An 18,257-nucleotide genomic window follows, 5' to 3' on the forward strand; every position below is an offset into this window, starting at 1 on the left:
GAACTCTTAATTAGAGTTTACAAATGCTAATAATAGCATGAACCAAAAAGCAAGGTTGTCTTAATAAAGACAACATCTATAAAATAACTGAAAAAGCAAACTAAAAAGAAAGCCTAGATGACCATTTTCTAGAACTAGCTAAATATAGCGAGATGCTAAATATATCAAAAAAATATTCTAATACCCTCCATTAAAGGCCATTTTATCAGCTACCCTACTAAAGACGATACATTGTCTTGTAGTTACAAATCGTTCAAAGTCTGCAGCTACTAAGACCCTCACTAGATCTGGAAAATGTTAATAACAAAGTGTAGCCAAGCCAGACAAAAACAGAGAAGGTAGTTCCCTTCTTCAGAATGATTTGCAACAAGAGTGTGGAACCTGTCACACACTCTTCCACTAACCCTCCCAAAATCTGCAAACCCGTTGACCAGAAATGATCCCAAAAACACCCGACCTAATGTTTGATAACTGAATTGTCCTTCCCTGAAAACAGAGATATACTCAGAACAGCTGGCCTGATTTTGAGGAAAAATTGGCAAACCCTCCAAACTTTGCAAATGACCAAGATGCTCTAACACAGACTGCAAAATATCACGATTTCAAAAGGACAAAGCATCATTTTTCAGAGAAAAGCGGTAAAAACCCTACAAAACATCCCACGTGAAATTCTTCTATTACGGTAACAAAAAAAATTGAGAAAAAACAACCAAAACTAAACGAGATTTTTGGTCTAATAAATAAATCAAAACCAAACAGAAGCAAAGATATGGATCACAGAATACGAAACTTCTAAAAAATGGTAAATCCAACTTAGTTCTTTTTAAGGGAAAAAAATTGTGACAACCAACAACCGGAGAAGAATTTAAATTACTTTTCCATATGTGTTTTCTAAACACAAATTATAGAAAAAAAAATTCCTAAAAAAAATTCTCTAATACCATGAAATTGTTAAAAATTGAATGAACGGAGAAAACAGAATGCATGATTGCATTATCAATGAAATCTTAATTAGAGTTTACAAACACTGATAATAGTGTGAACAAAAAAGCAAGGTTGTCTTAATTAAGACAATGTCTATAAATAGAACTGAAAGAGGAAACTAGAAAGAATGCCTAAATGACAATTAACAAGAACAAGCTAAATATAGCAAGATACTAAAACTATTAAAATTATTCTTAGTATGCTATGCTACAACCCAATTATCTTCTTTAGGGGCAACCAAGAAACAAGTGGTTGTAGGACATATGAGACCACCAACTAGTTGCCTAAATGTTGACTCATTCACCATTGGTGAATCAAATTTGGCTGATAGTTCGAGTACGAGATAACAATATCATCGACATAGATGACAAGACAAATCATATCACTACCATTGCTCTTAACAAACAAGTTTGGATCTAAAGGTTTCCTTAGAAAGCCTTTGGCATCTAAATATTTGTCAATCTTGATGAACCGCACTCTAGGGCCTTCTTTAGGCCAAGCCGCCTTCACTACTCCTCCATACTTAATGCTCTTTACTTACAACCTTGAAAACTTAAGGTTGCATCATGTAAACCTATTCTTCAATATCCACTAAGGCACTTTTGACATCCATTTGATGGACTTCCCAGCAAAACTGAATTGCACTGACTAAAACTCATGATGTTTTGTTTGGCCCCCTAGGATCCTAGTCCACGAGCGATTGGAACTGGGTTCAAGTCTAGCAAAAATTCGACTATGGATCCAAACAAGGTCTATGCCCATAGCACATGGTCCAACATCGATGCTGATAATGCTCTATGCTTCTTTTTCTTCCTCTTAGCAAGTTTGTCAAATCTAAAAATGAGTAGAAGAGCGGACAGCAAAATAAAATTAAAAATGATTGTTTGGGAGTGTCTTGCTTTTACCCGACTGGCTGGAAAAAGGGGACGGACAGCAGTTTCGGGGATGGATGCCATCCCCTGTACTGGTGGTCACCCCCAAGTTTCCTACAAAATAAAAATTGGTCGTTTCAAGGACATTTATGAATTTGGCAAAAAGGGGACGGCTTTGGGGACAGAAAAAAAACCGTCCCCATTTTATCCCTGGGACAGGTACATGTGTCCCCGTGGAACATTGGGTTTTATTGACTTCATTGTGGCATCTGACTAGGATCATCATGTATTCATTTATCCTTGCTGGCAGAACATTCAAACATGTGCATTCAGGAATCCATAACGATAGCATGTTTGTAACCATCATCTCTTGACCATGTTATGCATCCTTGGGCATCCGTGTATTATCTACAACAAAGATTATTGGGTTCAAACATTATCGTGTGTAACCTGTAGCTCAGAGATTATTGTGTGAGATATAACACACATATACGACTTCTTATTGTTAGTGTGTTGTCATTATTCATTCAGCTATTCTATAATAACGTACAACCATTTTGTGAGTAAATTTTTGTATGCTCAATGGTTTCAGCAATGGTGTAATCTTGTATGTTTTTCTGAGTGTGTGTAGTCAGTGTTAGATGGTTTGAGCAATGGTGTAATCTTGTATGTCTTTCATTAATAGTTGCTTGCAGCTACTTATCATTGTTTTATTCATCTCTGATATATGTGTGCATACTGTGAGGAATAGAATGGGATGAAAGCAAAAGTCTTGAAATTTTGATTTGAGAAAATCAATAAAGAATCTAAGTTTGGCAGGCTAGGTTGTTTCCCTCTTTGTGGAGGGTTTTTTCCAAGATATCTCTTGTGCTTCTTGCATTATTTATTACAAGTTTTATCCATGTTTTCTGGTTCAAATTTCAACAGGTATTATAAGACCCCTTAAAAGAGGTGGTGGATTCCACTGGAAATATCAAAGTTAGTTCATATTATCGGATGGTAGTCCATTTGTGTGGATACCCTATAAGAGGAGTCCTCAAATGCTCTGGATAATTACTTGTGGCCATTGTTCATTGAAATTTGACAGAAAAAGATTGTAAAAGAGCACCTGACATATTTACAATAAAATGCTAAGAAAGAGGGACAATGGGATTTCAGAAAACAGAAGATTGAGTATCCAACAAATGTTTTTGTTTAAGGTTTCAATTCTCTTGTTTTTATTTTGAATGTGTATAAAATTTCTTACCATAGGAAGTACAATGGCATCTACCTCTTCCTCCAAAGGCAATAATGAACAAAAAATAGATCCAAATTGTCATTCTAGTTTGTGAAACTATGTTGATATTATAAGACCTCTTCCAAGAGGTGATTGATTCTATTGGAAATGTCAAAGTTATGATAAAGAAAGGAATAGTTAATATTATCAGGTGGTAGGTCATTTGCATGGATACCTTGGAAGAGTTCTCAAATGCTCTGGAAAAAAAAATGAATCAATCAAAACAGTATCCAAATATATCATAAAGCATGAAGAAGCAAAAGAGAGCAGCGCGTACACAAAGTTTGCCCACTGAAAAAAGGGAATGTAGCCCCCATCTTCAAATATTGTGATAGAAGACCAACCCTTTTATACTACCGCAGTTGAGCCTAAACTGAAACCCAAGCACCCATTCCACACAAAAAAAATGGATCTTTGGAAATTTCATTTCAAAATGAGACTCAGGACATTGTTGACCAAGATATAGCAAGATCAAGATGCATATATGCAAATGGGCTACCTCTGAGAGTTATTCATTCCCCATTCCAGAAGAAGATGTTGAAGAGTGTCAACGAAGCTCCAAGAAAGTAAAGGGCTCCAATTATGAGAAAACATGGACCAGATTGTTGGAAAGCACAATCAAGGTGGTTAAGTATCCATTGAAGCTTGTAAAGGATTCGTGGACTGACACAGGGTTATCAATTGTTTCACATGGGTGGAAAGATGCAAGGAATCCTTCCTTGATCAATGTCATTGCGGTCTCTCATAAAGGGCCAATGTTTTTGATATCCATGGATTAAGGGCTAAGTAAAAGATGGGCAATTTATTACTAATATTCTCATCTCTGCCATTGAGTCAGTGGGACCGAGAAACATTGTCCAAGTCATAATGGATGATGCAAAGAATTGTAGAGCAGTTGGTTTGCTGGTTGAAGAGTGATATCAGTATATCTTTTAGACAGTTTATGTGGTCCACTCAGTCACTCTTATGCAACAAAAGATTGAGAACAAAACTAGGTGGATCAAAGAGGTGTATGTCAATGCTGAGGACATCCAAATATTCATCATAAACCACATGACTCAAGAAGTTTTCCAGAAAATTCTTGAGTTCAAAGCTTTTGAAGGTAAGTAACTTAAACTTGAAGCTAAGTAACTTAAACTTGAAGCAGTCATGTAAGTAAAAAAATTAAAAAGTGGTAGTTTACATTTCCTGATTCGCATAAGTTGATTGTGTAATGTTTATTCTTTTTTAAAGTTTTCCTCTATTTAATAGTATTTTATTACTCTTATTATTATTAAAGGTTGCTGAGACCCATTTTGCATCAAACTTAATCATCTTTAGACACCTTGTGAAAGTGAATGTAGCACTTTGTTATATCGTGATTGGCAAAAATTGGTCTATATGGAGGCAAAGCAACATTGAGAGGGCAACAAAAACTAAGCAAACGATAACGGATGACTCATTGTTAGAAAATGTGGAGTATCTCCTTCACTTCACCAAGCCTATTATGAACTTGCTTCGCAACATTGACATGGATGGGCCTTGCCTTGTAGAGATGTATGATGGCATCAATTCCATGCTTGAGAAGATGAAGAAAATCATAAATAACAAAGAGCAAGACCCTGAGACTTCAAACAATTGCAAGAAATTATTGAAGAAGGATGGAACAAGACAACAACTCCTCTACATTTGTTTTTCTTATGCATTGACACCAAAATATTACAGCAACCAATATCTTAGTATGATGGGAAGATTGCCACATATAGAGATTTAGAAGTGTTTGGTGGGTACAAGGAAGCATTCCAAAGACTCTATCCTGATGGTAGGTGAGATTTGATTAAAAATGGGTTCATAGAGTTTGTAAATGCAAGAGGAGTAATGATACTCTTTGTCATCGGTTTAGAAAGGATGATGCTCATAGTTGACAATACCTCCATGGCCAATGATTCCAATTGCTGCAGCCTCTTGATATCAAAACCATATCGCAAGTTTTAAAATTTATTTATGATTTCATTTATTGTCTTCGTAGGTTGCTAGTAATTTTATAACTTAAATAATTTTATTTTAGCTGTTTCAATTTTTAATTTGTCTCGTCTTCATAGGTTGCTGGTTTATCTGAATCAAAAAGAAAGTAGAGCACATATTCTTTCATCCACTCAGTAAAGCACAATAGGTTGCAATCAAAAAGAGCAGAGAACTTAGTATATGCATTCCAACTTGTGTCTGCTTTCACACAAGCACAGTGAATAAAAAGAAGGGGAGTCAAAGATGTAGGATATAAATGCAGACCCTACAAACACAAAAACAAACCATGCCATACTAAAACATTTTCTTAACAAGAATGGACACCAAACCGGATTAAAAAAGTGAGCACCAACCCCAGAGAGCACCAACTCCAGTCAACCGAGTCACCAACCCCAGAAAGCAAAACTCATGATCACTAAAACTTAGAAAACATCATACGCTCAATCACTTCAATAATATACTCTAGTCATGCTATCTCAAAAATACTGTTCTCAATATACTGCTAACAAAAACCAGATAATCACCACCCACAAAAACTTAAGATATTTTTCAGCTCAAAAAACCATATACAGAAGACTCCTTAATCACCCAGTCCTTCAGGGCACAATACAAACTTCATAGTAGTCGCTCATTTATATTCTGTTCTTTTTGTTCCAACCATTCAAAAGAGCGACTTCAGATTTGCATGCACACCCAGCCATTAAGTAAAAGAAACGCAGCCTCTTTCTTCTGCTCAAATCCTTAAAAACACTACTCTGTCGTATCATAAAGAAGCAGGTAGCTGAAACTCGCAAGGAGCTGGCCGATGGTTGGGTCTGCTTGTTGTGTCTCTGCCAGCAGTGTTTTGTTTTGGAGAACGTTATTGAATATCTGTTGTAATGCTTTGCAAGGGGTTTCGGGATCCTCATTTAAACCTGTTTTTTCCTTAATCCAAAACACTGCTCCATTGTAACCAACACGCACAGCAACTTTTTCTAGAGTATCAAACCCCTGTTTTTTTCACTCAGCACAACTCCACACTCTCAAAGAAGATTCTATTATCTTAAAATGTACAGCAGAAAAATCTAAAATGTAATGAACGCACAACCAGTCACTATCAAAAACTTCAGTGCAGCACTTCTATCTTTCAAACATTGACTCATTCCTCTTTTTCTACTCAACTCATATTAGCTTAAGTCATCTTTCCAAAAAATAGTTACATCAAGCATTAAACAAGAACTGCAAAGACTGACCAGTAATTAATGTTAATGCTGTACTCCTCCATTACACAGCCCAATCAATGATTGAAGTTATTGCAGACCTGTGCTTTTCAAAATTGGCACCTTAACATTCATTTCATATGCTCTGCTCACAACATATATCCTTCAAACATAGAAAAGCAAATTTGACTTCATAATATTGTCCCATAATTTCATTTTAAAATCCACAATCCTGAGTAGCGTGTCTTCTATACTGCCCAGACTAAAAAGGAATAGTCAATCATCCAAAAAGAATGCACCACTATATGCACAATTTTTTCAATTCATCATGATGTCTCTTTTAAAAGTGCCTAGCTCGAATTAAAATGCATGATACTGCAAAAACACCCAGCCACAAGCAATATTAAATTCTGCCAGTCTGTTTTAAAAGGCATGACACAATTCCTTAAAACAAAGCCAGCTGCTATCACAATCCAAAATATTTCTTCACCCCTTTCATACACGGGGCTTTTCTTAATAGAAGGCACAACTTCAAATTTTCACATCACAAATCAAAAGAATGCTTCCAGCCAACCACGACATAGGCTTGAAAACTATGGGACCCAAAATAGGAAGTTGAAATAAATACAAAAATAAATCTGAAGACATTTAATGAGCCATTACTTAGACCATTGCATTGAAGGATATATGTTTGTTGCATAATTTAAACTTAGCCACCACATTTGAAGATTCAACCGCTGATGTATCAATCTGACTTGGCATAAAGTGGACATGCAAGCAGCTGACAAGCTGCTAAAGTAGACACACAACCAGCTTAAGCATCCAGGCAGCTCAATCCAATTCTTTATTATTTAGAATGATCCTCCAGAATTTACATGACCTTGATCATCAACCTCTGATATCAATGACAACAAACTCAACAAAATACACTCAACTAGATACTATAGTTTATGAAAACAAGTTTAAAGATACATACATGGGTCCATATTTGATATTACCTTGTGTTTATAGTCCAGAATCCAGGTGATAAGAAAGTAACCTCATTGGAAATTGGGGTGCTTTCACATAGATTTCTTTAAGCTCAGTCTGATTTGATTATTAAAACGGGGTGGATGAAATGTCAGATCCATTCCTAACATGTCGCACAGTGTTGTCAATCAACACCCACCTGGGGGTTAGAGGGATGTGAGGAATACAAACATAAACTCAAATGCAAAAAGTACTAAACTATAGAAACATCAGATCTGGTAGAAAATCAGAGGGAAATCCATGGTAAAAGATTTCAAGGAAATCTAATGGACATCCAGATGAATTATTTCATTGAAACCAGTTTGGATATGAACCATCTACCTTAACTCAAACCATTCAAGCATATACCACTTAAAAAGGTAATCGGGTCCAATTTTGACTAACTCTAAGTCTATCCAAAGTTTGTGATTAGGTCTTCCACATGCCAGCATCTCATGCCAGTGCTTCCCAGTACATGGCATGATCTCACAGAAATCGCAGATCGGAAAAATAGGAACAAAGTTAAATGAGACATGACAAAAATAGAACTAAATTTGAGGACCATATCAGTCTTGGTTTCTCATTGAAGGTAAAGAATGCCAAATAAATATGAAAGGCAGACAATCTAAAACATTAATAGTCAATGACAAATAACAGATTATTACTTCTTCCCGGTACATGGTATGATCTCACAGAAATCACAGATTGGAAAAATAGGAACAAAGTTAAACGAGACATGACAAATATAGAACTAGATTTGAAGACCATATCAGTCTTGGTTTCTCATTGAAGGTAAAGCATGCCAAATAAATATGAAAGGCAGACAATCTAAAACATTAATATTCAATGGAAATAAGTTAATAACAGATTATTACTTAGGTGTTTAAACTTGAATCTTATAATCTTTGTAGAGATAATAAATATTTTTTAAATATTGAAATATTTAGAGTTCAATGAAACTAAAATGAACCATGCATCTTTATTGAAGGATACTTCAAAGAGTAATGAATAGATAATGAGCATATTTTTCCTAAAACAAAGAGTTGTCTTGAAAACATTGGACAGGCACCCATCAACAACTTTTAAATCTGTAATTATAAGCATGAGCTAGAATTTAGCACCATCATAATCTCGCTTAAAACTTGGTTATTTATAATTCAAACAGATCTAAACCAATTGCACATAGATACTCCTCCAAATAATAATACAAGTCCTACTAGTGTGTTTCCTAAAGCCAGCATGCAATAAAAGACAAGTCATACCACAAAAGTAGAAAGTGTTTCATAGTTCGATAGCCAATCCTTTTGAGAATATTTTGGCACAACTGCGAGAAGTGTGGTCAAATGTTCTGAGCTTATCATATCCTCAGCTTTCACTATGTTGGAAAGATCACGCACTGCCATGCTGAATGATCAATAAAGGCAAGTTAGCCAGACATAATATTTGGACAATTGTTCAATCAAAAAAATATTCATGCTAACCCAATATGCAATACATGGCACAAAAAACTCAATCCATAGTGTTAGCAATGGCACTTCCATGTTTAGTAAAAATTTCATTTTGATTCCTCCATCTACAAAGAAGAGCATTCTAAAGTCTAGTAAAAGTTCTGTTCGACCTTCCTCCTCTATAATAATTCCCCTATGTTCTCCAAGGTTTCTTCCACAGAGTTCCAGGTTATCAGTTCATACATTGCCTCTGGTTTATGTCATACCTTCCAGATTGCTTCCTGTTTATAGCATTAAGTTGGCTCCTGATGTTGTTAAACTCAGCCACACGTACCTGGCAAGCAAGAAGTAAGAAATAGTTAAGGTAAATTGGCGGTGCACATGTCTCTGCTAACTTCAGCCTACATAATTTTGCCAAAAAGAGGTTTTCCTACTTGCCAACCACTAGCAGGTCAAAACCGGTATAATATTTAATTTGAAATGGGTTCAACTTATTAGAGCTATAACCACAAAATACTAAAAAACTAAAAAGAAATAGCAAGAAATATTAAAGTTAATGAAGTCAATTTCAGGTGCCCTAAAAATTTAAAAAGGAAAATCTATGTACTCTTAGAAGAAATACTAAATACAATAACACTGAATATTTGTTTGGGTTTACAGCTACCATGTTAAAGCACCACCTTCATGCATGCAAAAGTGTTGTAGCACAGTTGCACCTAAGCCTTAAATATGTCAACATGTCTTACAAGTTTACAGCCACAGAGAATAATATTTGTGCCAATAAAAGAGTTTTCAAGTCATTTGGCTTGACAACACCAAACTGCTGTCTATCAACAATTTGGGGAAATAGTTATGGTTACTCTTGCTTTATGGATAATTACCTGTTGAGCCATTGTTCATTGAGATTTGACAAAAAAATATTGTAAAAGAAGACAACGACATATTTACAATGAGATGCTAAGAAAGAGAGACAATGAGACTTCAGGAAACAGAAGATTGAGTGTCCAACCAATGTTTTCTAAGAAGGAAAGGACAACGAAAATTAACAAAGGCTCTGCATAGTGCCAACAAATTTATTGAAACTGAAATTGGATCTCTTATAATTTCTTTGAGAGCGCCTCTGTTGAACATATGTCTTGTGTGCACAAATTATAGTCTCCCAATGGAATTATTCATTCATTCTAAAACAATGGAATCATTCATTCATTCCAAAAGCTTGAATCTCTTGAAATTTCTTCAGAAGCATATATTTTCTTATTATTTGTCCACTCCTATTGATTTATTTTTCTCTTAACTATGGATCTACACAATCTGTTTCTTTGTCATTTTGGCATCTGAAGCAAAAGGAAAACTAGTAACACACTCATGGAAGAGAAGGGCATTAAGGAATTGGAGAGATGAAGAAAGCAATGAAAGAGGGAAACCGGAAAAAGATATGAGATAATGCTGCATTGAGAATATGGAAAGGAGATAAGGGCCACTGGGTTTAATGTAATACGAGTGAAATTAAAATTTGGTATTTTATTTATGTACAGAAGGATAGCACACATTATCAACCAGTGGCAATTAAAAAGAACAACATTTAGCAACATCCGAAACAGTTGCTATTGTATAGATGTAAGAATGTGCAGACAAAAACAGATGCATTCTGCAGAATAGCCTGAACTGATAGGGCTCAAGGATGACCGTTCATGTCCAAAAGATAATGCAATCAACATAAAATAAGTTTGCCCAAAGAAGAAGAATTCCTCGCATACAAGGATAAAGAAAATCCAATGCAAATGAAGCAACAGCTTAGCCATCTGTAATCTGTGATCCTGTGGGAAGGCCAAATCTAAGTAGATTGGTTCTTGTATGCAAGGAAAACTGTAGAAGTAACCCTCACAGACTGCCTTCCCAATTGATTGGAAAACACTTAACAAGAGAACTTAACCAGTGCACTGGTGAAAGAATTATTTGAAAAAAATCTGTCAAGTTAGGGTTGATTTGGTATAAAAAATGGAACAAAATCATACAGAGTTGGATGGGATAAATGTTTAGGATAATAATTTTCAATGTAGATCTATGAACCTAAATGATAAACAAAGCACTTGAAAAGTAAATATGAAACTAAGTGACAATGATACTAAGGACTACGTAAACAAATTGATCTGATATACTATTCCTACCATTCATAACTAATTTTAAAACCCAATAGAACTTTGTTCACAGATGGTGATGCTGATGAAGGTAGACTATGCTATCAAAAGCTTCAACAAATCACCTATATACACAAACAACTATAAGGTCGGCTAACAAATTATAGTACCAAATGCAGAGAATGATATAGAATTATTATTAGAGAGAACAAGATTCAAATAGTCTAAGGAAGAAATGGAGCATACAAGTAACAGTCGAAGTATCAAAGCTACAAAAAATGAGAATAAAATTTAAATCTAAAATAGAAAACCAAGCAATAAAAACAACTCAAATGATCTCCATACTGATAATATATAAAAGACACAACTGTAAAGATGTGAAAAGCATTTAATTAGGTGGATCTGATGCTGAAACAGTCAAGAAACACACAGTAAACAATCACAACAGCATATGAATAACAAGATATGAAATATTGCCAATTTTGCCTATTTTTCCTTAAATAGGTATGAGAGATGGGAATATGTCATAGTCAAAAAAGCAATAGCTGGAAGTCAGCAGAAAGAACAAATTATGAGTTTAAAACTTACGATTCAAATTTTATCAAAAAGGTCAAATTTGGCAAAGTTTACGTAACAGCAAGAAAGAAAATGCAAAGTGTGTGGAAGCTAAAAATAGCAAGATGGTGATAAGAAGAACGAATGTGAATTAACAACAAAGATATGATTGACAAATTTGATAGAAAAAGGTCCAAATTGTTCCTTTCATGACTTGTAGCTTTCAAGTTTCCAAGAAGCCTAATCGTTAGTTAGCTAACAGATTGGTGCATAATTCCTTCCTTGCTAAGATAGAGTGCTGAGCTTTTAGCTCAGCCTGGATGCATGGAAAGGTTCAAGTGATTTTAATTATTCTATTCTGTATTTCACTTTTGAGGATTAAAGTTCATGACTTTTCAGCTTGTAAGTCTAAATAATCAGTAGATAAACATTAAGGTCTTTCTTCCATCTAGTCCTTTCAAGTGATATTGATGCTTTTGTAAGTAAAGCTGATTTTTGGAAAATGAGCATTTTAGGTAAATTAGTACTAAGATAAGAGCGTGATAGAAAGATTGTAACATACTAAGTACAGTAAATTTCCATGCAACTATGAGTTCTATCAATTGTGGGCATCGTTGCTTCTAAGTTTTTCAAAGGAATGAAAGAATATTTAGAAGATAAAATAACAGCTGTATCCTTCCGTGTTTTGAATTTTTCATTATTGTGCAATTTATGCAATCTTGTTTAGCACTAGGACTTACTCAACAATTATTTTCAAATTGTTTCAAGCATAGATGGACTATTGGCAGAGTACTTTTCCGAGTTTCAAAAACTTGCCGAGTTTTCTAACTTGGCAATTTTTATGAATTTTACTCACGCCAAAAACTTGCAGAATTTTTGGAAAGAACTTGTTGAGTACTTGCTGAGTTTTTGTTAAAATCTCGGTTTTAGTTTTATAACAGCAGTTAAAGGCAAAGAACAGCCCAAATCAGTTTCATTTCTCATTTCTTTACTTGTATTTTGCTGAGCGGGGAAAAGTCTTCCAAACACTTGCAAACTGATTTCAATCGATTTGAACTGGACTTGGGGTGGGTTTGAAAGCACATTTGCAGTGTGTTTGGAGTGGAGTTTTTGAAGAGGATGACATCAATGATTTGAAAAGGCATGCTATGGAGGAAGGCGTGGATTTGGTTTCATGCTGGATGACATGAGTTTAATGAGTAGTCACTACTAGTGCCAAGAGAAGCTAGAGGCAGAGATATATCTAGAATTGAGGACAAACCACAAACTGAGTTAGACATACCGAGCAAGAAGGCAATCATGGCCAGTGCAGAATTCTAAGATTAGACCCTCCAATCCTCTCCCTTAGTTTTTATTAGAACTGAGAAGAGGAAGATGTAATTAGAATGATGTATTTACTTTTCGTTTTACATAAATTAATTACTTTTTTGCTTCCAGTCATGAGTCTTCTCAAGAGAATGTGATTTGTACCCACTTTGTGTTAAAATATATCTAGACTAAGCTTGTTTGTTTTGTGTTCTCATTTATTGACTCATTGGATGTATCTTCTCAATGGATTTTGAGAAAAAATACATTTCTAATTAAATTAAAGCAATTTTTTAAGTTGTCAAGTTTTTGCTGAAAACTGGTCAAGTTTTCCCCGAATTTATTTTTCAGACCTTGGCAAGTTTTTGGCTTTGGTGAGTTTTCCAACTATGGTTTCAAGTATTACTATAGAATTGAAAAATTCAAATAAAACCTTCAATAAGATAAGATAATTTTATTAATGTCCAACAAGATACCACAAAGAAGGTCGAAGGGACTACCAAAATACGATAAGAGAAGCCAATCTAATAATAAGGGACTACAAAACCTCCCTCTAATCTCATTCTAAATGGGGCAACAAAAGATAAAGTGTATCTTTGTCTCAAGCTCTCCCATGTTACAAAGCCGACTGAACTTATCCTCCCTAGCAATTAGGTGACTAGTTTGCCTACAAATGATGAGAGTCCACCCTGAAAGACCCTACGGAAATGTGGACCGCATGTGTCCAACATCAGGAGAGGTATGAGAGTCATGCAAAGCCTCGTCCTATAAGTCTTGAAACTTCTCAAGCATAGAAGGCCATCCTCGACTGCAACTCCCCCAAGGGATCAATCCAAGTTATATGATATACTGCCTGTACATGTCCATCCTGACATGCTTGTGCAACTCCTGATGGAAATGGAGGATATGAGCAATTAGATCCCAAGAGTAGTGGAAAGGAGGAACGTAGTCAATCTTGATCCCCACTAACCTCAATAAAGCAGAAACTTGGGCAAACCAACATTGGGTTGGATGTAATATCCCTAACCGGATATTTTCACAAAACCCTTAGGGCCCGTTTGGTTGCAGGCATAGGAATTGGGAATTAGAAGAGAAAATTTGAGCGGGAATGGAAATGGGGAATGAGAATAGGAAATTACAATCCAATCCCATTTATCTCTTGTTTGGTTGCACAAACTTGAATTGAAGATTGAAGGTTCGAACCCATCAAATTTAATGAATGAAAAAATATACAATCTGCATTTCACAGAATATGATCAAAAAATCCAAAGCTAAAACCTCTATTAGAAAAACTCGAGCGGAAGAAGACGCGGCATGAGATATAAACTAAAAAATAAGGAAAATTCAAATAGTCGTGAAATCAAATGGAATGTAGAAGCCACAACGTAGAGCGAGAGTGATGAGCTTCAAGATGACAATTTTCTTCTTCATCATCCTCTGGAGGAAGATTCAGGTCCAGGCCAACCTTACGAGGCACAAATGACACAGAAGAACCGTAATTGCTACCTAGGGTTTTTAAGGTTTCAACTTCGTTACAGCTGCCATTACCTGCGGCAACGGTCGATTGTGGCAGTTTCGGCTAAAGCTTTGCCCTGTTACTCTAACAAACACGGGCGATCGATCTAGCAAACAAGTTTGACCTTGAATTTCTCTTCCATGGCAGAGAGCGGGAAAATTCATTTTCGCTTTGGTGCCTCTGAGAAATGTAGCGGCTCTATTATAATGAAGCGGATCTAAAAACATTTTCAAATAAGAAAAATTCAAAATGGGAATGGGAATAGCAATTCCAATTACAAGTATTTTGGAGAATGGACAAATGCTCATTTTGGGACAAAATGGGAATACATATTCCTATTCCCAATTCTGATTTGGCGCACCAAACAGAGAATTAAAAATGAATTCTAATTTTCTATTCCTATTCTAATTGTATTCCAACAACCAAACGGGCCCTTAAGGAATCTCAAAAAAAAAAAAACAGATATATATTGCAATGTATTTCAAATTTCAACAGCAAAAACCCCCAATAAACAACCAGATAAAAGAAGTCCCAAAAGATTATTTCATTGATCTCCAATAGAAATATATTTTTAGAATTAATATTTCATTGAAGGTCATCAGTAAAATGACCAAGAAATTCGCTCGTTGATACAATAACTACAGCAAGATTGGATAATAAAAAAGATGAACCTGGAATACAAAGTGAAACTCCTAAAGATCCAAGCTTGAAATTTTTTGTCCTCTTACTTGTTGAAAGTCGAAGCTTCTGAAAAAAGCTATCCAAGAGAGAATAAAAACCCAAATCAGAAACCAAGTATGCTAGAACTAAGCACCATCTTCCCTTTCAAGAACAAACAGGTGACTCTTCACATTCCCATTTATGTTTCTTTATTTCCTCTTTAAAATAATACTTTTCCCCCACTTAAGAAATAAAGTGTGCATAGATATTAGTGACATTAACAATATCAGCTTAAGTTATTAAGTCACTTTATAATAAATCAGTTAATCTTCAAGCATTAAAATTTTGAATCAAATGGACTAGGGTATGCATGTGTCATTACTCATCGAAAAGGTCTCGACAAGACGCTCCTAGTCCCACCTTGAAATACCAAGAATGTTAAGTCCACTAACTTACTAAAAATAGCTATAAACCTCACTGAAACAACCCCAATTAGCCTTCCACTGAAATCTCCTAAGCCAAAAATTGTTCTAACCGAATAGAAAACCTAGTTTTCCCATGGGACCAAGGCAAAACAAGCTAAAGGCACAGCAAAACTCGCTAACTAGAAAAGGGGGCATAATAGTGGCCCAGTGGAGATGACACTTGCAATCACCTCCAAGGAGCGATAAGTCAAATAGAAGTATTTGTACAACCCCTCAGCCAAATCTGCAAAGGCAAAGCACCAAAGATTGTGGAGGAACCAAACCAGGTCGAAGATGGCCCTAAGTCTTAGAGGGTGTGCCCCAAACTTGGGTAAAATAATACTATAAGGAATAGACTGGTGAAATCTGATGATATGCTTGAGAAGAAGGGTCTAGTCCCTCTCCACCGCAGCCCAATCCGACTCCACGAGAGAAGGGCCCCCAAACTACAAAATCGTAAAGCACATTCAATCTGATCAAAATGTCCAAGAGAGCCACCTTGGATGTGGAGTCATGGAAATGATGTCTAACACACTATCACTCAAGCAAAGCAAGAGCCATACCCCTTGTTAATGTGTGGTTGCATGGCATGTCTCATGTTGAAACGAGGTCTAGAAAACTTGAACCCCAAATATGTGTAAGAAGAAGACATCTTAACCTCCACAGAAGAAATGGAAATGAAAGGTCTTCAAAAGAACATCACCCAGGTCTTGCCCAGGTTAACCACCAATTCTCACAAGTCACAAAAGGAAGCTAGGTCATCAAGCAACCGCTAAAGACCCTCTAGAGAGGATGCTACAAGAACCACATCATCCAAGAAAAGTAAAATGGAGATCAAGGTCTGATGTAATAGGCAACCATCTTCCTAGAGCATGTACTCCCAAAGGCAAGCCTCCAACTTGTCAATGTAAATGCCAAATAAGGTAGGGAAGTCGGGATTGTTGGTTCCCAAAACCGCAGATTGGAATCCTACGAGCCTTGCCTGCTCGATGCTGGGATATCCAACTGGTTAAGGCCAACTTTCAATGTGATCTAAATCCCCTGCGCTTCCGGCTCTGCAAGACCGAGGCGGGTGCACCTAATCCTGGACGAAATACTTAGATCCAAGATACTTAAAACAGATCAATTAGAACACGAATACAATAAAAGTTTCCCTAATGGCAAGAACTATAGGAAAACTTTAAACTTGCAATTTCTGAACTGAGAACAAAAGTAAATGATTGAAATAATGTTTAGATAAAAAATAAATATAGATTAATGCAACAGATGAATATATTAATTCCGTAAAGGTAAGGAATGAAACATTTGCTAGCGTATGGATTATGAATTAAGAATAAAAGACCAGTGCCTAATTAAATGGGCAATAGAGTCAACATTATTAGTTGAAACGTACAACTTTATAAAGTTTAATATATCTAACTATAAATAAATTTAATGATTCAGACACGACGGATCAATTATATGAATGCAATTCAAATTAGTCTAAAATGCACTTTAACTCCTACGGAGACAAATTGGAACAATAAAGTATTTCACAATATTTAAGTTTATCAAATTTAAAATGCAATAACGATCCAGTCCACTTATCCAAATATTAAAATATTTATAGAAAATAATAAAAAATGATTATAAAGGACACAACTTAATAAAAAATTAAAACTCTAATGCAAATAAATTAAATAAATACTTCTTACTAATCCGGAAATAAAATCATACTGGAGACATTCCCTACAGGTGATCCATCCAATGTAATTCAACTCTAGAATCGCACAAGAATTTATTCCATAATTCACCATCCAGAAGCTTAGTTCAAAAAGTCATTTCCTTCGCCAATTGGAAAGATATAATCTCTCATAAAGCATAGGTGAGGAAAAAAGTTAAAGATACAAGAATGAATATTGTCTCTCTCCTAAATTTCATTTTACATCTATTTATAAGTTTTAGAAGGGTGCCGGTTATTATACTAAACATCGTATCCCTTCACAACAAAAAACTAACCAAATTAATTTTATTTGGGAAAACTAACTAATATATAATTTTATCTGAACCCAAACATAATCGGCACTTTAGACTATTGTCTTTTATATCTCTTGGGCATCGTTTATTTCATCTTCTCCTGCGCAATTCTTCACCCATGAAATGACTTCCCTGATCCAATTACAATCTGATTCAAAGATTGAGTCCTGGAAAACTCGCAATCCCGTGAGCACTTTTTTGCAAAACTTTCCACACAAAGGCAAGTAGCAGACTGCAAAAGCACCACTTCCATTCAACCTCTGCTCTTCTCCATACAATTCCTTACTGCGTGACTCTAGAGGTGATGATGCGATTTCCCTAAATCCCGTGGGCATTTTTCTTTGCAATCCACTGAACGGCTTCTTTCTCCAAAGCGTAATTTGTGACATTCCACTCTTTATTTACTTTTCTTTTACACAATATTCAAATCATATACATTTTAGAGCCGCCTTGGTTATGACTTGAAACGGGTAGAGTAATTGATGTCTGAAAACAAATATTGTGCCCCATTCTTAGATTTTAAGTCTCCACTGTCAACATATGATGCGCTCCTTGTTGGAAGTTTCATCCGCACAATTTATCTTTTCCATCGCACTCCATCATCAAACCTGAAACAAATGCAATGAAATATTAGATATATTAACAGTTGGTGCTAATTAATGTAAAATTTTCTTGATTTCTGTGGAGTGGATCCAGTGTCTGGCTCGTGTAAATCTGCTATTGATGACTTCCAAAAAATAGCAAAGGCTTTCTTGATGGACGAGGGACGCACTGTCACTGGATTCCCAGAAGCAGTTTGAAACATTACAGTT

General features: G+C 35.6%; 1 protein-coding gene across 1 annotated transcript in view; it reads right to left on the reverse strand.

The window, feature by feature from the left end:
- DET3 (vacuolar ATP synthase subunit C (VATC) / V-ATPase C subunit / vacuolar proton pump C subunit (DET3)) overlaps nucleotides 1-18,257 on the reverse strand; it is a 46,448-nt gene that overhangs the window by 10,247 nt on the left and 17,944 nt on the right. The window contains exons 5-6 of the mRNA XM_089831676.1: nucleotides 9,058-9,125; nucleotides 8,606-8,747 (exon numbers count right to left, since the gene is read on the reverse strand). Coding sequence (XP_089687802.1) covers nucleotides 8,606-8,747; nucleotides 9,058-9,125 — 210 coding nt within the window. The remainder of the gene's footprint in view (nucleotides 1-8,605; nucleotides 8,748-9,057; nucleotides 9,126-18,257) is intronic.

The sequence above is a fragment of the Cupressus sempervirens genome, chromosome 5, assembly GCF_028749045.1.
Source record: "Cupressus sempervirens isolate cs-2001-9-10 chromosome 5, ASM2874904v1, whole genome shotgun sequence".
NCBI classification, from domain to species: Eukaryota; Viridiplantae; Streptophyta; class Pinopsida; order Cupressales; family Cupressaceae; genus Cupressus; species Cupressus sempervirens.